At 37.3% G+C, this 21,565-nt stretch overlaps 1 protein-coding gene across 9 annotated transcripts in view; it reads left to right on the forward strand.

Annotated features, from left to right (window-relative positions):
• CCDC90B (coiled-coil domain containing 90B) overlaps window positions 1-21,565 on the forward strand; it is a 148,705-nt gene that overhangs the window by 115,314 nt on the left and 11,826 nt on the right. For 3 of the 9 annotated variants that reach the window (XM_057748715.1, XM_057748711.1, XM_057748714.1), the window contains exons 2-3: window positions 17,829-18,035; window positions 19,385-19,488. In XM_057748715.1, the coding sequence (XP_057604698.1) occupies window positions 17,864-18,035; window positions 19,385-19,488 (276 nt within the window). In that variant the 5' untranslated portion in view covers window positions 17,829-17,863. Of the gene's footprint in view, window positions 1-5,161; window positions 5,255-17,828; window positions 18,036-19,384; window positions 19,489-21,565 lie in introns of all 9 variants that reach the window. The other 6 variants (XM_057748712.1, XM_057748709.1, XM_057748716.1 and 3 more) reach the window with 4 other exon arrangements.

Consider the following 21,565-nt stretch of genomic DNA (forward strand, 5'->3'; position numbering starts at 1 on the left):
ACGGGCTCCTCATTGTGGTGGCCTCTCTTTTTGTGGAGTACAGGCTCTAGGCACATGGGCTTCAGTAGTTGTGGCACATGGGCTCAATAGTTGTGGCTCACAGGCTCTAGAGTGCAGGCTCAATAGTTGTGGTGTACAGACTTAGTTGCTCTGCGGCATGTCATATCTTCCTGGGGCAGGGATGAAACCCGTGTCCCCTGCGTTGGTAGGTGGATTCTTAACTACTGCACCACCTAGGAAGTCCTCCTCTTTCATTTCTTATTTTATCTGGATCCTCTCCCTTTTCTTCTTGGTGAGTCTGGCCAGATTTGTTGATATTGTTTATCCTTTCAAAAAACCAGCTTTGTTTTTTTGTTTTTTTATTTTTAAAATTATTCTTTTTGTTTTGTTTTGGCTGCACCAGCGACTTATAGGATCTTAGTTCCCCAAACAAGGATCAAACCCTCACTCTGCAGTGGAGGCGTGGAGCCCTAACCACTAGACAACCAGGGAGTTCCCCAGCTCTTAGTTGTTTGTTTGTTATTTTATTTATTTTGGCTGTGTTGGGTCTTTGCTGCTGTGTGCAGGCTTTCTTTAGTTGCAGAGAATGGGGGCTACTCTGTTGCAGTGCACGGGCTTCTCATTGTGGTGGCTTCTCTTGTGGAGCATGGGCTCAGTAGCTATGGCTTGTGGGCTCTAGTGCACAGGCTCAGGAGTTGTTTTGCACAGGCTTAGTTGTTCCATGGCATGTGGGGTCTTCCTGGACCAGGGATCGGACCCATGTCCCCTGCATTGGCAGGCAGATTCTTAACCCCTGCGCCACCAGGGAAGCCCCCAGCTCTTAGTTTTATTAATTTCTTTTCCTACTTTCTTTTAATCTCTATTTATTCTCTCTCTCTCTCTCTCGTTTATTTCTTTTTTTTTTTTTTTTTTTTTGGTGCCATGCTGTGTGGCTTGTGGAATCTTAGTTCCCCAACCAGGGATTAAACCCAGGCCACAACAGTGAAAGCACTGAGTCCTAACCACTGGAATGCCAGAGAATTCCTTATTTTCTCTTTGATCTTTATTATTTACTTCCTTCTACTGACTTCAGGTTTTGTTTCTTTTTCTAATTCTTTTAGGTGATAGGTTAGCTTGTTTGAGATTTTTCTTATTTTTTTGAGGAAGACCTGTATCACTATTAACTTCCCTCTTAGAACTGCTTTTGCTGTATCCATAAATTTTGTATGGTTGTATTTTCATTGTCGTTCATCTCAAGACATTTTTAAATTTCCTCTCTGAGTTCATCGTTGACCCATTGGTTTTTTAGTAGCACGTTGTTTACTCTCCATGTTTCTTGTTCTCTGCTTGATTTCCAATTTCTTGCCAGTGTGGTCAAAAAAGATGCTTGAAATAATTTCTATCCTCTTAAACTTATTGAGGCTTGTTTTGTGTCCTAGTATGTGGTGTGTCCTAGAGAATATTCCATGTGTGCTTGAAAAGAATGTGTATTCTGGGTTTTTTGTTCTTTGGGGTTTTTTTTGTAATGTCCTAAAAATATCAATTAAGTCTAACTGTTCTGTTGTGTCCTTTAGGATCTCTGTTGCCTTACTGATTTCCTGTCTGGAAAATCTGTCCCTTGATGTCATGCACTGTTAAAATCTACTGTTGTATTCCTGTCAATTTCTTCCTTTATGACTGTTAGTATTTGTTTTATGTATTTAGGTGCTCCTATATTGGGGGTGTATATGTTAAAGAGTGTAATATGCTTTTCTTGTATTGATCCTTTTATCATTATATAGTGTACTTCTTTATCTTTCTTTATGGCCTTTGTTTTAAAGTCTATTTTGCCTAATATGAGTATTGATACCCCCACTTTCTTGTCATTTCCATTTGTATGAAGTGTCTTTTCCCCCTCACTTTCAATCTATGTGTGTCTTTTCCCTAAAGTGGGTTTCTTGTAAGCAACATAATGTAGGTTCTTGTTTTATTATCCAGTCTGCCACTCTGTGTCTTTTGATTGCAGCATTTAGTTCATTGACATTTAAGGTAATTATTGAATAAATAAATATGTATTTATTGCCATTTTAAACCTTGTTTTCCAGTTGATTTTGATTTTCTTCTGTCTTTCTTTTGCTTTTTGTATTTCTTTTTGTGGCTTGATGGTTTTCTTTTGTATTATGCTTGAGTACCTTTCTTTTTGGTGTTTGTGAATCTATTGTGTGTTTTTGATTTGTGGTTACCCAGTTTCCAAGTATGTTCACCCATTACTGTATCTACTTGCGTTAGATTGGTAGTTATATAAGCTCAAACACAGTCTAAAAGATCAAAATTTTTGTACTTCCTTCACCCACATTTTGTGATTTTGATGTCCTATTTTATTTTTTTATTTTTATTTTTTTATAAATTTATTTTATGTATTTATTTTATTGGCTATGTTGGGTTTTCATTGCTACACAGGGGCTTTCTCTAGTTGCCGAGAGCGGGGACTACTCTTCACTGTGGTGCACAGGCTTAGTTGCTCCACAGCATGTGGTATCTTCCTGGGACAGGGATCAAACCCATGTCCCCTGCATTTGCAGGCAGATTCTTAACCACCATGCCACCTAGGAAGTCCCTCGATGTCCTGTTTTATACCTTCATGTTTATCCTTTTCTGTTCATTGTAGAAATAATTGCTTTCATAAAATTTAAAAAAATTTTTTTCGTAATCTATGTACTAGTGTATTTAAGTAATTTACTTTCCTATTGTGGTTTTCTCTTTCCTATAGATTCTTGCATCTCTATTTAGAGAATATTTTTCATTATTTCTTTTAGCATAGGTCTAGTATTGCTGGGTAGAGTGCTGGGTAGAGTATTTTTTTTAGTTTTTGCTTGTCTGAGAAACTTTTTATCTCTACTTCTATTCTAAATGGTAATATTGCTGGGTAAAGTATCCTAGGTTGCAGGGTTTTCCCTTACTTTGAATACATCTTGCCACTCTCTTCTGGCCTGTAATGTTTGCATTGAGAAATCAGCTGATAACCTTATGGGGATTCCCTTGTAATTAATTCTTTATTTTTCTTTTGCTGCCTTTAGAATCCTCTCTTTTTTTTAACTTTTGTCATTTTAATTATAAAATATCTTGGTGTAGTTCTGTTTGGGTTTACCTTGTTTGGGACCTTTGTGCTTCCGGTACCTGGATATCTGTTTCCTTTTTTAGGTTTGGGAATTTTCAGACATAATTTTTTCAGATATTTTCAATCCCCTTTTCTGTTTCTTCTCCTTCTGGGATCTCTATTTTGCATAGATTGGCATGCTTTATATTATTCCATAGGTTTTTTTGTGTTGCTTTCATCTTTTTTCTTTTGTCTTTCTCTCTGCTGTTCTGATTGGGTGATTTCCATTATTCTATCTTCTAGATCACTTTTTTGTCTGTAAAGCTTTTAATTTCTCCATCACCTCTCAATGAGAGCCTTGCTGGGTAGAGTATTCTTGGTTGTAGGTTTATCCCTTTCATCACTAAATATATTGTGCCACTCCCTTCTGGCCTGCAGAGTTTCTGCAGAAAAATCAGGTGATAGCCTTATGTAAGTTCCCTTGTATGTTTTTTGTTGATTTTCACTTTTAGTAATCTCTCTTTATCTTTAATTTTGTCATTACAATCATAATATGTCTTAGTGTGTTCCTCTTTGGGTTAATCCTGTGTGGGACTCTCTGCACTTCCTGGACTTGGATGACTGTTTTCTTTCCCAGGTTAGGGAGGCTTCCAGCCATTATCTCTTCAAATATTTCCTCAAGCTCTTTCTCTCACTTTTCTGACCCCTGTAATGCAGATGTTACTGTGCTGATGTTTTCCCAGAGGTCTCTTAAACTGTCTTTGTTTCTTTTCCTTCTTTTTTCTGTTTAACTGTAGTGATTTCCACTACTGTCTTCTAGCTCACTGATCCGTTTTTCTGAATCATTTAGTCTACTATTAATTCATTCTAGTGTATTTTCATTTCAGTTGTATTCTTCATCTCTGCTTGGTTGTCCTTTGTATTTTCTAACTCTTTGTTAAAAATTTGTAACTTCTCACTCTGTTTATCCATTCTTCTCCCGAGTCCTTTGATCATCTTTTCAATCATTACCCTGAACTCTTTCTGGCATAGATTGCCTAGCTCCATGTCACTTAGTTCTTCTTCTGTGGTTTTATCTTGTTCCATTGTCAGGAACATATTCCTATGCTATCTCATTTTGTCCAAGTTGCTATTTGTATTTTTATGTGTGTGGTAGGTTAGTTACATTTCTTGACCTTGGAGAAATGGCCCTCTGTAGGCAGCATCCTATGCGTCCCAGCAGTGCACTCCTCTCTTGTCACCCAAGCTATATGCTTTAGGGGTTCCTCCTAAGAGGGCTGCATGGGTCCTTCTGTTGTGGTGCGCTCTGTGGACAGTCTGGTAGGCTTGGTTGGCCCCTAATCTAGTTGGTTGCCACACCCTGCCTTGTGTGGATGCTGCTAGCTGCTGTTTAGTGGGGCCTGGTCATGAGGTGGCTGATTGCAGAATTCTAAGGGGTCCCAGGGCTAGTGCTCGCTCATTGTTGGGTGGAGTCAGGGTCCTAAAATCTCTGGAGCTGCTGCCTACCCACTGGCAAGTGAAGCCAGATCCTAGTGTTAGTGCCAGGCTACTGTCAGGAAGAGCTGGTTCTGGAGTCTGGCTGCAGGGCCCAGGGATCCCAGAGCTCATTTCAGATTGTTGATGTGGGGCCAGTTCCTGACACTGTTGGATCTGGGGTCCAGGTTATTCTGAAGGTTGTGTTGGCCTGCTTAGTGTGTAGGGCCAGGACCCAGCTGGCCTCAGGGTAGGGTCTGGCCTCCATTGTGGGATCGCAGTTTTTTTGCTTCCAGTGTCTGCCTCCTGGTATGTGAGGCTGGTCCAGGGGCTTGTGTGGGCTTCTTGGCAGGAGGGACCAGTGCCTGCCCACTGGTGATTGGAGCTGGGAATCGGCCCTCTTATTGGCTGGGCTGTGTCTAGGGGTGTGGCTAGAGGCAGCTGTGGGCTTTTTAGTCTTTAGGCAGCTTCTCTGCTTATGGGTGGAGCCCTGTCCCTACCTAGTTAGATGTTTGTCCTGAGGCTTCCCAGCACTGGTGTCTTCAGGCTGTTGGGTGGTACTAGGTCTTGGCTAATGAGCCAAGATAGCGGCTGCCAGCAGCAGCAGCACTCACATGGCTGAATGTTCCCCAGTTTCTGCCACCAGTGTTGATGTCCCCTGGGTGAGCCACAGCCACCACTGCTACCACCACCCCACCTCTCCAATGGACTCTCCAAGACCAGCAGGTAGGTCTGGCCCAAGCTCCTATCAAATGACCACTTTGCCTTGGGTCCTGGTGTGCATGAGATTTTTGTGTGGGCCTTTAAAAGTGAAGTCTCTATTTCCCCCATTCCTGCCGGGCTCCTGCAGTTAAGTCCCATTAGCGTTCAAAGCCAAATTCTCTGGGGGTTCATCTTCCAGGTGTCAGACTCCTGGGTTGAAGAGCCTGCTGTGGGGCTCAGAACTCTCACTCCTGTGGGAGAATAACTGCAATATAATTATTGTCCAGTTTGTGGGTTGCCCATCTTGGGGCATGGGATTTGATTATATCATGTGTTTGCCCCTCCTCTCCATCTTGTTGGTTCCTTCTTTATGTCTTTAGCTGTAGAAGATCTTTTCTGGTAGGTTCCAGTCTTTTTCATCAATGATCGCTTTGCAGATAGTTATGATTTTGGTATGCTCGTGAGAAGAGATGAGCTCAGGGTCTTTCTACTCCGCCATCTTGGTCACTCTCTCTCAAGATGGAACTCTTTTTTTGTGTACACAGGTAAAGTTAGAAAAAGCCAGCCTGATAAAAACATCTTTCCAGAATTCTGACCTTAAAGAAACAAAAGCCTTTCTAGGGGGAACTTGCATTCCTCTTCCTATGTCTTTGAAATGTAAATGTGTTACCTCATCTTCGTGAATGTGCGTGTGTGTGTTTCTGTTTTGAGAATTCGGTCTCTGCCATCCAAAAGGTGCACATATGGCGTACATTTGGCAACCTGTCAAATACACTGGGATTCTGAGAAGTCTTTTGTGTGACTGTATCAACTCTCATGGGCTTTTTGCCATCTTAATCTTTGTTGTGTCAACCTGTACAATGAAGGCTTTTACTTTCTTAACTATTTTGGGGAGTAAACTTTCTGGATCTTGTTTAGGCAGCATCTTTCACACTCTCTTGTGGGGAAGCCTCTTGCATCTTACTGGTTTGAGTCACTATTAAGATATATCTCATTAATGGCCATATGATGGATCCTTCACATTTGAGAAACTTCTAAATTGTTAAATTTTTAGAGAGCTTTCATTATAAACAGCTATTTTATTGGTACCTATGGGGGGGGGCAGAACAAATTAAAAGGTGGGAAATACATATAATGGTGTTGACTGAAAAAAATACGCACAATGTGAGAGCTGTGAATTAAGTTTTTTTTCTTTTTAAGAAGTTTTATTGAGATACAGTTAACAGACAATAAACTGCATGTATTTAGAGTGTACAATTTGGTATCCCAATCTCCCAATTCATTCCCCCCCAACCCTCCCCGCTTTCCCCACTTGGTGTCCATATGTTTGTTCTCTACATCTGTGTCTCTATTTCTGCCTTGCAAACCGGTTGATTTGTACCATTTTTCTATAGCCCATATATATGTGTTAATATACGATGTTTGTTTTTCTCTTTCTGACTCACTTCACTCTGTATGATAGTCTCTAGGCCCATCCATGTCTCTACAAATGTCCCAGTTTCATTGCTTTTTACAGCTGAGTAATATTCCATTGTATATATGTACCACATCTTTTTTATCCATTCATCTGTTGATGGACATTTATGAGAGTTGTGAATTAAGTTTTATTTGGGGCAAAATGAGGACCATAGCCCAGGAGACAACCTCTTAGATAGCTCTGAGGAACTGCTCCAGAGAGGTAGGGGGAAAAGTCAATATTATATATGATTTTAGTGAAGGGGGGATATGTGCAGTCAAGGATGTGTTTTTGCAGAAGGTTACTGCTGGTCGTGAGGAGCAGATGTCTCCCTAATGATTTTAGTGCTTTTCTAAATATGAAAAGATACAAGAATTTGGGCTCATAAAATCATCACCTGAAAATACCTAACTATCTGAAGGCCTGTTCTGCCAAGTTTTCCCAGAGCACAGAGTGCCTCATTCCTCATCTCCACCCTGAACTCCTTTCAGGGTATGTTGAAGGTCAGTGACTGCAGTGGCTAGTGACTTAATTCTTATAGAGGCAGATGGCAAATGCCAGTTTTTAGTTGGCAGTAGTTAACCTAAAAACTCCCTAAGTTTAAAACCAACCAAAAATACAGACAATTTGGGAAGCCTTATTTGTGGTCTCCAGTTCCCCTCAATGGGTCTTACAGGTGCTACTAAAAATATTAGAATAATTAATGTTACTTAGGCTGATTAATGAGAAAAAAAAATGAAGGGAAATTCTAGAGGCTTTTTCCCAACAAGGTGGAAATTTTAAAAGGACTTATCCCAGATGAATAAAGAAATCTTTATTATTTTTTTTTAAAGATTTATTTCTTTCATTTATTATATTTTTGGCTGCGTTGGGTCTTTGTTGCTTCACATGGGCTTTCTCTAGTTGTGGCGAGTGGGAGCTGCTTTTCATTGTGGTGCATAGGTTTCTCATTCCAGTGGCTTCTCTTGTCACGGAGCATGGGCTCTAGGTGCGCAGGCTTCAGTAGTTGCAGCACATGGTCTCAGTAGTTGTGGCTCTCGGGCTCTAGAGCGCGGGCTCAGTAGTTGTGGCACATGGTCTTTGTTGCTCCACAGCGTGTAGGATCTTCCTGGCCCAGGGATCGAACCCATGTCCCCTGCATTGGCAGGTGGATTCTTAACCATTGCACCACCAGGGAAGCCCAAGAAATCTTTAGATGGTTATTTTTAAATGGAATAAATAAACAGACATTAATGAGATTAAATCAAAGTTTGCTACAGTACTACCTAAGGTTGGATGAGCCAAAGGGACCCTTTACTGTCCCCAACATTACAGGTTCCCAAACAAGTCTGCTCTGTTTACCTCAGTGTTTTATTTTTATTTATTTATTTATTTATTTATTTATTTATTTATTTATTTATTTTTATGTATTTATATATTTAAAAGGCTGGAAGAAAATTACACTGAGATACATGACCAACAATTACTTGGGGTAACAGTTAGACCAATTAAGTTAAAAGATTGATAAAGGGGCTTGAAACCCTTGGCTTAACCCCCCACTGGGGATCCTAGAGCCTTTTATATAAAAATAGATATAATGGTCAGGATAAAAAGAAAGGCTTCTAGGACTCCTTGTAAGACCAACACTTGTTGATTGAGTCCTAATGGAAACTAAAGTTAAAAGAATAAAAGTTGATAGAATTGAGATGAAAGTTTATAAAAATGGGTATATTTGAGTGGGCTTTATATAAGACAGTTACATATCTTATGCTTAATTATATTGTGGGATAGACATGTTTCACTGGCAAATGCTTCCCCCTGCTTGGTATTATAAGATAGGGCATGTGAATTTGTCCCTCAGGAAATACTAATTAAACATGCTAAAGGAAACCACTAGTGTTACCTGAGCCTATACAATATAAAGTAAAACTGGGAACTAATATTCAGGGGTTTAAAAAAATAATAAGATATTTTCCTCTGGGTCTAACCTACGCACTCAGCAAGCGGGCCTTTGTTGAATGCCTTATACAAGCTTTTGAAGGCATGATAAATTAAGCCCTGAAATCCTGGAACGTAGAACTCTTGAATTGCAGTTTAGTTGGACATCTTCTCACTGATGTAAAAAAGGTAATTAAAGAAAACATAGTTGGGCAAATCAATCTTTTAATATCATTTAGCTGAGAGACCCATTCTTTGAGAAATTAAAAGCAACATCTTTGTCTTGCAAATCTTTATAAATCAGAAATGTAAATACAGCCCACAATGACCTGAGACTGAATCTAATTAGTTCAGTCAAGTTTCAGAACCTGAAACCAAGGGAGGAAAAAAGGGAAAAAAGTGGTCTTTTTAAACTCAAACCACTGGAAAGCCTCCCTCAGCCAAAATCTAATTCATAGCATCCTTCAGCGTATATCAAGGATAAATACAAATATTAAAAGTCTTTTCCACAAATAATAAAGCCTCTGTCATCTGAGCAAAGAGATTTAACTTACTCCAACTGTTATAAATAACTAGTAAATTTATATTGTAATACATGATTCATAAGTTTTTTTATGTATATATTTTTATTTATAAATTACATTCATATACAATTGTACTGATATAGTATGTACATTGAAAAAATACACAAAATGATACAGTAATAGAATTTCTCCCATTTAAACCCTGTCCTTTTGAATATTGATTTATCTTGTGTCCCACTTTGGAGATCAATGGTTTAGAGTTTAGACTTAATCAGATCCTAGGAAAAATCATGACCAAATCATTGTATTGCTGTGTGGTCTTACATATGTTACTTAACCATTCTAGGTTACACCTCATCATGCTAATTTGGATTGTTAATCACTGTACAAAAGGATCCAATTACATAATGGCTCAAAAACTACAGACATTTATTTCTCGCTCTGTTAACAGTCTAGGGCAGGTGTTCAGGTGGGCTGGAGGTTCTCTTCCATATAGTGACTCAGGGAACTAGTTCCTTCTCTCTTGGGACTCTGCTCTCCCCAAGGATCTTCATATCATTTGCATCTTGCAAGTGGCGGTGTTCATGCATCCTCTGGCCACAGTTGATTGGTTTTGGGATGGGCACTTGACCAAATAGGGACCATTTCAGTTCCTTCTCTGAATCACACATCCTCTGCTACCGTTAGTTTGTCCAGAAGTGAATACCTGGGCTAATGCTGAAGGGCCTCCTCTTTGTGCAGAGTGGACAGCTGAGGGCCTGGAGGCTGAGGAGCTGAAGACAGTACTCACTCAGGCTCATTCATCCGGCTAAAATTTTTGACATATGAGTTGGTTCTTCCTTCATATCTCAAATGAGTGTTACATGAGACGATTCATAAGTTTTTTAAGTGAAGCTATGAGAGCTCTAGTTTTGTCTGTTTATGTGTCTGTGTAGATATTATATGTATGAGCTATCTCTACCTCTGGGAAATATTATCAAAATTAAATTTACGAAAGAGCTCTGACAAAAGTAAGTGCTTACAAATTAAATATTTCTAAATGTGAAAGAAACTGGCCAGAGTGAATTTCAGGGTCACATGATCTAGGAGGTATTCAATATTAAATTAACATCTGGTATTAAAGCTAGCTTAAATTTGCTGGTTTAATCAATGTAGACATATCTTAAATTTATAGTAAAAGTAAGTTTACCAAAGGTCAACACGTTCCTCTTATTTCTGTTACAGAGTTTGTCAGCAAAAAAAAAATTTTTAACTTGGTATGGTAATATTTTCATAGGTTATAAAATAAAGGGAAATGAGATGATAGTTTTCAAGTGAACTCTTTAGGAGTAATTATGTTTGGGTATGTCTAAAATAATTTCTGCAGATTTTTGGTAACTTGAGTTTTGCTAAGTTAAGTTAAATGATGGCAGTCATTGAATATCCAGGTCATTTCAAATAAGATAAAATACTGGAACAGTAATTGCTAAACATATCTAAATTTACCTATTTTCATCTCCTTACGAAAGGGAAACTAAAGATGTCTGGGTTTATTAGATATGTGTCTACTATGCACCACATTGAAGAAAGAAATTGTTATATGTTTCTAGAGGTTATAGGATATTCCAATCAGGAAATGCTGGTGTGACAGTTTACAATTACTTGCTGATTGTCGATTTTTACTAGAGTAAGGTTTTTAAGGATTAAAGTTGTAATATGTAATTAAAGTTACTAAAAACAATAAGGGAAACATTTCTATATACAAGGAAAGTAGGATGGGTGTTTTCAGCAAAAAAAGGTATGGGGAATGAAAATACATTTTGTTAAATCGAACAAATGATTGTCCTAGAGCTGGTTATTTTTGGATGGAAAAATATGGCACAAACTAATATGTATACAAAAAGTTGTGGGAGATATATAGAAAGGGAACCCCAAAAAAGTTTTGTATATGATCAGACTGGGATTAGATTAAATTTAATTAGGTAAGTGGATCGTTATTAAAAGTAGGCTGGTGCAAGACTGGATTTGGTTCCTTTCTCTGCTAAGAGAACAAAGTTTTCTTGGAGTACTGCTTTTGATAACAGATTGTGTGAGTTTCTTTGCCTTAAGTGATCTGTACTTGTTTTTTGAAATCTTGTGTCACTTTGGTTAAGTAAGTATTGTTCCACAGTGACCTATGATCCTATTTGACCAAGTGTTTTTAAACCTTTTTTGTATTTTTGACAAACTTCCCAAATATCAAATTCTAACTGCAGTTCTTCTGACTTGCAGCTAACTCTGGAATTGCTTTGAAGGAACCCTGAGACATCTCATAGAGGAATATGTAACTAATTAGGCTTATTTGGTATGTTAAATTACTTGAGAAGCACCGTCAAGTGATTGGAGATGAATCATAGGTTATAGTATATGGATAAATGTCATTAATATAGATATTCCAAAATTTATATGGAATTCCTAAAAATCTGATGTGCCCTGGTATAATGTTATGAGTCATAAGTCTAGTTCTCTTAAAATGTTGTATGTCACAGAAGTATCCAGGTTTCCTGTCAGTTGCCTTGTAATCAGATCTTTAACCATGCCATTTTAAGTCTTGTTGTTTGTAGACAATCATTGTTTTACTCTGATGCTTTTATAAAATGAAGATCTTAAAGAAGATTCATAAAAAGGACTTTTTGACAAATATAATTTTCTGGATAATTTTTTAGATCATACCACTGAACTGGCTAAGAAGTTACAGAACTCCAATGGGAAACCCTATGACTTCATTCAGATCTTTAGGAAGTAATTACATAAGACTAAATGAACTGATTAATATGATTTATAATTTTATCACTTTTTCTGAAATATACTGGCTTTTAATCTTTGTTTTCCAGGAAAATCTTTCCTCTTATGCTATGACCTACCACAAGTTGATAAAGTATACCTTTGTAAACAAAGATGAAACATGTACCATTTTCTCTCTACCTGACCCTTCCAGCATTTGGCTTCTCTAGCTGGCTCCCCTGTGAACTTGATAGTTTATCACAACCAGATTACAACTAGTTATACTAATTATTGTTTAATTTGTTCTCTTTGTTTTCAGTTTGTTTATGCTCTGTGTCACTCTGTGCTGTACTATGATTTGACTAATGTTACTAGCTGTATTACCTACATCCTGTCTGTTTTATAAGATTTTTGTCTCTTGGGAATTCCCTGGTGGTGTAGTGGTTAGGACTCCAAGCTTTCACTGCTGAGGTCGAGAGTTCAGTCCCTGGTTGGGGAAGCCGCACAGTGTGGCCAAAAAAAAAAAAAAGAGTGTTGTCTCTTGCATTACGCAGTGTGTAACCAGGCCTCTGACAAAATTAACAATGGCTAAAAGTCTTCAGACAGTTGATCATATATATGTAACCTACATAGAATAACTGTAATAGTGCAACTCTAGCTTTGGGAAGAAGCAACAAGGGAAAACATTTCCTGGATCAAAATAGACTAGTAAGACAGGTGATCCAGAGAAATTTAGATTATCAACAGGGCCTAATCCAAAAATTAACACATTGAGTAGCCTATCAACAGAATCTTCACCTGATCTAGGAATGAGCCTTCCTAGTACCATGGAACAAAATTGGTCATGAAATGCCTCCCAAATGATGGTTGAATTTATGACCAAGGCGAGGCACTGTGGATGAAAAATGTTGCCTGCCATATCAGTAAACAAAGAATGGTGCAGCCACCCTTGACTGTGCACTTTTTTTTTTTCAATTTGGTATTTTTTTTCTTATGAGTAATGCATATATGGCAATCCCAATCTCCCAATTCATTCCCCCCCCAACCTTCCCTGCTTTCCCCACTCGGTGTCCCTATGTTTGTTTTCTACATCTGTGTCTCTATTTCTGCCTTGCAAACTGGTTGATTTGTACCATTTTTCTATATTCCACATATATGTGTTAATATATTTGTTTTTCTCTTTCTGACCCACTTCACTCTGTATGACAGTCTCTAGGTCCATCCATGTCTCTACAAATGTCCCAGTTTCATTGCTTTTTACAGCTGAGTAGTATTCCTTTGTATATATGTACCACATCTTTTTTATCCATTCCTCTGTTGATGGACATTTAGGTTGCTTCCATGTCCTGGCTATTGTAAATAGTGCTGCAGTGAACATTGGAGTGCATGTGTCTTTTTGAATGATGGTGTTCTCTGGGTATATGCCCAGTAGTGGGATTGCTGGGTCATATGGTAACTCTGTTTTTAGTTTTGCGAGGAACTTCCATACTGTTTTCCATAGTGGCTGTATGAATTTACATTCCCACCAACAGTGCAAGAGCATTCCCTTTCCTCCACACCCTCTCCAGCATTTACTGTTTGTAGATTTTCTGATGATGCCCATTCTGACCAGTGTGAGGTGATACCTCATTGTAGTTTTGATTTGCATTTCTCTAAGAATTAGAGATCTTGAGCAGCTTTTCATGTGCCTCTTGGCCCTCCGTATGTCTTCTTTGGAGAAATGCCTATTTAGGTCTCCTGCCCATTTTTTGATTGGGTTGTTTGTTTTTTTGATATTGAGCTGGATGAACTGTTTATATATTTTGGAGATTAATCCTTTGTTGATTCATTTGCAAATATTTTCTCCCATTCTGAGGGTTGTCTTTTCATCTTACTTATAGTTTCCTTTGCTGTGCAGAAGCTTTGAAGTTTCATTAGGTCCCACTTATTTATTTTTGTTTTTATTTCCATTACTCTAGGGGGTGGATCAAAAAAGATCTTGCTGTGATTTACGTCAAAGAGTGTTCTTCCTATGTTTTCCTCTAGGTGTTTTATAGTGTCTGGCCTTACATTTAGGTCTTTAATCCATTTTGAGTTTATTTTTGTGTATGGTGTTAGGGAGTGTTCTAATTTCATTCTTTTACATGTAGCTGCCCAGTTTTCTCAGCACCACTTATTGAAGAGGCTTCCTTTTCTCCATTGTATATATCCTTGCCTCCTTTGTCATGGATGAGTTGACCATAGTTTATCTCTGGGCTTTCTATCCTGTTCCATTGATCTATATTTCTGTTTTTGTGCCAGTACCATACTGTCTTGATCACTGTAGCCTTGCAGTATAGTTTGGAGTCAGGAAGCCTGATTCCACCAGCTCTGTCTTTCCTTCTCAAGATTGCTTTGGCTATTCGGGGTCTTTTGCGTTTCCATACAAATCGTAAAATTTCTTGTTCTAGTTCTGTGAAAAATGCCATTGGTAATTTGATAGGAATTGCATTGAATCTGTAAATTGCTTTGGGTAGTATAGTCATTTTCACAGTGTTGATTCTTCCAATCCATCTGTTTGTATCGTCTTTGATTTCTTTCATTAGTGTCTATAGTTTTCTGAGTACAGGTCTTTTACCTCCTTAGTTAGGTTTCTTCCTAGGTATTTTATTCTTTTTGTTGCAATGGTGAATGGGATTGTTCCCTTCATTTCTCTTTCTGATCTTTCATTGTTAGTGTATAGAAATGCAAGAGATTTCTGTGTGTTAATTTTGTATCCTGCAACTTTACCAAATTCATTGATTAGCTCAAGTAGTTTTCTGGTGGCATCTTTAGGGTTTTCTATGTATAGTATCATGTCATCTGCGAACAGTGACAGTTTTACTTCTTCTTTTCCAATTTGGATTCCTTTGATTTCTTTTTCTTCTCTGATTGCTGTGGCAAGGACTTCCAAAACTATGTTGAATAGTAGTGGCGAGAGTGGACATTCTTGTCTTGTTCCTGATCTTAGAGGGAATGCTTTCAGTTTTTCACCATTGAGAATGATGTTTGCTGTGGGTTTGTCGTATATGGCCTGTATTATGTTGAGGCAGGTTCCCTGTATGCCCACCTTCTGGAGAGTTTTTATCATAAATGGGTGTTGAATTTTGTCAAAAGCTTTTTCTGCATCTATTGAGATGATCAGGTGGTTTTTATCCTTCCATTTATTAATATGGTGTATCACATTGATTGCTTTGTGTGTATTGAAGAATCCTTACATTCCAGGGATAAACCCCACTTGATCATGGTGTATGATCCTTTTAATGTGTTGTTGGATTCTGTTGGCTTATATTTTGTTGAGGATTTTTGCATCTAAATTCATCAGTGATATTGGTCTGTAATTTTCTTTTTTTGTAGTATCTTTGATTTTGGTATCAGGGTGATGGTGGCCTCATAAAATAAGTTTGGGAGTGTTCCTTCCTCTGCACTTTTTTGGAAGAGCTTGAGAAGGATGGGTGTTAGCTCTTCTCTAAATGTTTGATAAAATTCATCTTGAGGGGATTCAGGATGGAGAAAAGCAGGATACTGGTCCTAGATAGTTAAGGTGCATATTAAAGGAATCATTTCAATGAGGCCAGACCCTTGCATCTTCCCATACATAGAAAAGCATTAAATTCATTAACTTGAGATGCCTGGTTTTCTTTAACAGTAATCTTTTGATGTTTCAGTATTGCAAAACTCCTATATATCCTGGCTCCTCCCTTACCTTCTCTTCAGAGCAGTCTCTGAGATGATCTGAGAGGCTATCTTCCAGGCTCAAGTCCTCAGAAAATCCACTGAATAAAACACAATTCTCAACTTTTAGGTTGCGCTTTTTTTTTCCCCAGTCAACAAGTAGGAAGCTTCTTTTTGTGGAAGGTATGCAAAGTTTGTTGACTGAAGTCAGAGGAACTGTGTACTAATCTGTCTCACTCTGAGACCATAGGATCTCAGACAAATTACTTAGCTCCTCTGAGCCTCAGTTTTCCCCATCCAGGATAAGTAATAGGTGTGAAAATAGTACCATGTTGTATAAATATTATTACTGATTTTTTCCCCCTAAACCCCAAATAAAAGAGTGAATTTCTAATCAATTGAATCAACTTCTAATCAAGGATAGGTAACTGAGGGTACCAATTATTATTCCTAATGCAGTTGTTACTGAAATCTGTCCCTCTTTTTCCTCTATTTTTCCTTTTCTTTCCCTCCTTAGATATAATACTGACACACAGGCACATTGCTTAACTCTTCTAGAGGGCACTCGGAGCCACAAAGATTGCTGACCACTGTGCTAATGAGTGTGTGTGTGTGTTCAAAATTGAGCCACCTTTGCATCTTCCTTTTTTATCTGGTTAACCAGAATTCATCTGAGTACTTGAATGAATTAATCTAAAAGACTGGCTATTACTCTTTCATTATTTGCATTTAGAGTTTATGTTTAGATTTTTTTTTCTTAAACATCTGTTTCCTGCCTACTAGTCTATAAAGTCAATGAAGACACACGTTATGCCTGGTTTGGCTCATCTTCCCCTGTGCCTAACACAGTGTCTGGTACTTTCTTGACTGGAAAGATATATAGGAAGGAATCACATTTACCTTATGCTATACTAGCAGAAAAGTAATACCTAAGGTTGCAGCTTTATCTTTTAAGTACCTTAGATGTCTTAAGTGGCTCAGGATAAAAAAGACAGCATGGGGTAGCAGAGCACAAGGTTTGGAGTCAGAAGACCTAAATCTGAAAGCTGATTCTACCAGAGACTCTATGCCCTTAGGCAAAACCTTAGGCTTTGCCTTTCCTAGGCTTGATTTTCTCATCTAAAAAGGTGGATAGGGGCTTCCTAGGTGGCACAGTGGTTGAGAATCCGCCTGCCAATGCAGGGAACACGGGTTCGATCCCTGCTCCAGGAAGATCCCACTTTAAAAAAAAAAAAAGAAAAGAAATAAAAAATAAAAAGGTGGATAATACCACCATGCCTTGGTAGTATATAAAGTATCTAGTAGAGTACCTTGTGTTTGATCAGTAGTTTATACTAATTAGCATTTATTTTACTCAATATACAGTAATGGCAATAAAGTTGTACATGGACAGAGTCGTCCTCCAAAGAAAATACTTTTTAATAAATTCATCAGCAGTAGATGGAAAAGGACTACTCTGTATCTACGTTAAAAACTGGTAATTTACTGAAATAGGACATTTATTTCAAAAATGAGAAAAATGTTCTGTCTCTGCATTGATACCACTAAATACTCCAGGATTTAAAATCCAATTCACTGACTGATTCAGCAATAAAATATTGTGATCCAACTATTTGCCAAGCACTGTTTTAGGTACTGAAGATGAAAAACAGGCCTCATGGAGCTTACATTCTGGTTCAGAGAGACAAACAGTAAACAAGATGATTTTGGATTAGAACTGAGAACTGTGTAGGAAATAAACTGTGGCTATATAAGCGTGGGAGGACAGACAGCTACTATAAAAAATTATCATAGTTCTGTGAAAGACTTCTGAGCACTGAAAAGAGTTGGGCAGTTTCTGCTCTCCAGTAATTAAATAAATGGCAGCAATATCCAAAGCTTTTGATGTGTATTATGTTATGATGTTAGACTGACTCTTAAAACATTTACTGAATGTTTACTATGTACAGAATAATGTTAGAGACTTTTCAAATAAAAGAATCGGGGCTCAGGGACTTCCCTGGTGATCCAGTGGTTAAGACTCTGTGCTCCCAATACAGAGGATACAGGTTTGCTCCCTGGTTGGGGAACTAAGATCCTACATGCCACACAGCATGGCCAAAAAAAAAGAAGGAAAAAAAAAAGAATTAGGGGCTCAGAGAAGTTGTTTATTTTGCTTGAAATCACAGAATTTCTAAGTGGAAGAGCTGGAACTATATTATAAATAGATGGGAGGAAGTACTTTAGAAGCTAAAGTGTGATGCTTCTATTACTTACTGCAAAAAAAAAAAATGCCTTCTCTTTTCAGACTTCTTCACCACCACAACCAAGGAAGGATATGATATGAGGCGAGTGGACATAACTCCTTTAGAACAAAGGAAATTAACTTTTGATACCCATGCATTGGTTCAGGACTTGGAAACTCATGGTGAGAAACATGGGTCCCTCATGAAGGAGAATATCAGTAGCACTCATAACAAATTACCTAGTCAAGACAGTGTCAACATTGTGAACAGTTAAGTCACTATTTAAATATAAGCCATCCATACAATGGAATATTTTAGTCATCAAAATGGTACACCTTGTGAAGAATATTTAATGATGTGAGAAATGCTCAAAATATGTTAAGTGAGAAAAGTGTTATATAAAATTACATGTGCAGAATGAATCCAGTTATGTAAAAACAACAACTGTAGTTTCTAGGCTGATACTAAAGTTTATGTGAAAGTACAAGCACGATGTTTAAGAAAGAAAAAAAGAACAGTCACAAAAAATTACCAGATATCAAAACAGTTATTTAAAGTATGTGATACTATAGGAATAGAAGAATTGATTTAATGGAATAGAATGGCATTCAGAAACACATGTGTGTGTGTCTTAGCAATAAAGAAGGCATTACAAATTAGGGAAAGGAAGGACTGTTTAATAAATGAACTATGATAAATGACTAGCCATTGGAAAAAAAATAGATTATACTTTCGCACTGAAAAATAAATTCCAGATTAATTAAAAGCTAAATGTAAAAAGGAAGGAAGGCAGGCTACAAAAAATACTATAAAATATAGATTTTTAGAGTAAGGAAGCAACACATAAAACTCAAAAGCAATGAAAGTAAAAGTAAGACTGACAGATGTGACTAGAAATATTTTAAATCCGCGTATCAAAGCATATGATCCATAAGGTTAAAAATGTTAACACATATGACAATAAGCCTATTGCTTTAATATACAAAGAATTCATATGAATCAATAAGAAAAGTTAAGCAATTTTATAGAAAAATGGACAAAGGGCATAGAGAGCTCACAGAAAAATAAATATAAATAACCAATAAATATATGTAAAGAAGCTTAATCAAGGAAATGCAAATTTTAAGTATAAATTAAAATAATAATGCAGTACCATTTTTATGCCAATTATACACTCAAAAAAGACTAGTAATACCCATGATGTTGTAGATGTGGGGAAGTGGATCAGTGGAATTAAAATTGAAGAGTGCTTTTTAGAGAGTAATTTAGCATAATCTATTGATTTTTAATTATAACCATTTTTTTAAAAGTGCAGTTGACCCTTGAACGACACAGGGTTGGGGCACCAACCGCCTGAGTAGTTGAAAATCTGCATATAACTTTATAGTGGCCCTGTGTATCCACAATCCCACATCCACAGATTCAACCAACCACAGATGGTGTGGTGTGGTAGTGTTTACTACTGAGAAAAATCTGCATCTAAGTGGACCCACTCAGTTCAAATCCATGTTGTTCAAGAGTCAACTGTATGAAAATTTAAATGATAGAAGTTATTCCAGGTGTCTATTTTGAGAAAGATGTGTACTTTTAAAAATATATACCTATTTGCTGCTTATAGGATTCGACAAAGCACAAGCAGAAACAATTGTATCAGCATTAACCACTTTATCAAATGTCAGCCTGGATACTATCTATAAGGAGATGGTCACTCAAGCTCAACAGGTAATGTTTTCATTTTTATGACTTCTAACAGTTTCATTAGACAATCTTTTTCATAATTGCATCTGTCTACCCACCCACCTTCCAAACACGCCTGCATCTTTCTTACTGTTCTCTCCAAAGGGATCAAAAACAAAAAAACTGTGTAAAGTGAGTATCAAGAGAGATTGAGGAGTTAGAATAGTCATCACAAAATTATGTTAACACAGGGAGTGAAATTTTGTCCAGTCTTTCATTGTGTAAGATAATTATATTATTTGAGTCATGGGATGGTGGTGGGTTGTTAGTGAAACAACTTTTTCCCCATAGAAAGCCCACCACAGTAGAAGAGCTGACACTGCAGTCATGTGTATGTTCTGGTTAATTTTCGCAAAGTTGGAAAGCTAGGACTTACATGTCTGGGAAGGAGTTCATAAATCACTTGGCTAAATGCTTTAATCTGACCAGATACTCAAATCTTTAAACGTCAAATAATACCATTTGCTAAGAACTTAAGAAGTGAAAGGCAGTGCTGGGATGTCTCATATATTACTTAATCTCTCTAACAATCTTGAAAAGTAGGTAGAATTACTCTATTTTGCTACTGAAGAGAGAATCAGAGAGGTTGAATAATTTGCAAGAGTTGTCACTGTGGTGCTATGGACAAAAAGCAATAATTTTATATGAAGGCTAGAATAAGCTAAATGAACTTAACTGTGGAATAATAATTCATAATCTATCAATCATGAATTAATTACTGTGTTTAAGAATCTGTTTGCTTTCTGTGATTATTTTATATACATATATATTTTTGGCTACACTTGGTCTCTGTTGCATGCGGGCTTTCTCTAATTGTGGCCAGCAGGGGCTGCTCTTTGTTGTGGTGCATGGGCTTCTCATCATGGTGGCTTCTCTTGTTGCAGAGCATAGGCTCTAGGCACATGGGCCCAGTAGTTGTGGCGCACAGTCTTAGTTGCTCTGTTGCATGTGGGATTTTCCTGGACCAGGGATCAAACCAGTGAACCCTGCATTGGCAGGTGGATTCTTAACCACTGTGCCACCAGGGAAGTCCCTATGATTATATTTTTTTAATTTTAATTTTTTTAATTTAAGCTTTCTTCCTCATAAATATTTCAGAGCAGAGAAAAATTAGGATTTCTTTCTTACATAAAATTAAGAGCTCTTGCATAAAATTTCATTACTTTAAAGGTCACGAAAGAGCAAAAAATTTTTAAAGATTTTTATTGTAATATCCCATTAATTATATATTTAGAATTAAAAGCACTCAGCCCCTAGATTTAATGTAACTTTAAATTTGTATGTGCATTATTTTAGCTAAATTTATTCAGGATCATAACAGACTATTAAATCCACCGAAGAAAAAACCACTCATTAATTCCCGCAAACGTCTGAGCTATCCTAAAAGAGCTAATGGTACTCTTAAATCAGATTTTTTTAAGTTTACCTGTAATGTAATCAGTGAATTAAAGCCATTTAATCTTACATTTGTAATGTAGGATTGGAAGTAGGAATACTACTACTAAACTTTCGGGGTTTTTATTACTAGTGTATGAGATCAAAATCCCATTCCATCCTTGAGCCATAGGCCATGAGGCAAACAAGCTTTATACTTGATCACTCCAGAAACAGCCATGCTCAGTCAAGTCTGCCTAGTCTGAGAATTCAGTTATATTCTGAATTTGCTTCCAGTCTGAATAACATTCATATTCTCTGGTGCCTTCACAATAGTTACAGTGATCACACTTTTAATAGATTTGACTGGGTTATATTTTTCCACTTAAAGTTTTTGAAGATGGACATATGTGCAGTTTTGTAGGCTGAAAGGGAGATAGAGGCTAGAGTCACACTACAGTAATTCCTTATTCTCAGGTTCAGAGTCTAAGAAATATAAAGTTATATTTTCTGCTCGTCTCTGTAGTCTTGCTAACAAAATAACATTTTATTAAAGATTTAAACAAAAGTAATATTATAGTTAATGTCCTAGAACTCTTTCATAATGATATTTTGGGGGAACAAGACCGACAACCCCTAGAGGCCACTTCTGTATGACTTCTGAGGTAATTCTCATGAATATTTCAAG

This window comes from Hippopotamus amphibius, chromosome 9 (assembly GCF_030028045.1).
Source record: "Hippopotamus amphibius kiboko isolate mHipAmp2 chromosome 9, mHipAmp2.hap2, whole genome shotgun sequence".
Taxonomy (NCBI): Eukaryota; Metazoa; Chordata; class Mammalia; order Artiodactyla; family Hippopotamidae; genus Hippopotamus; species Hippopotamus amphibius.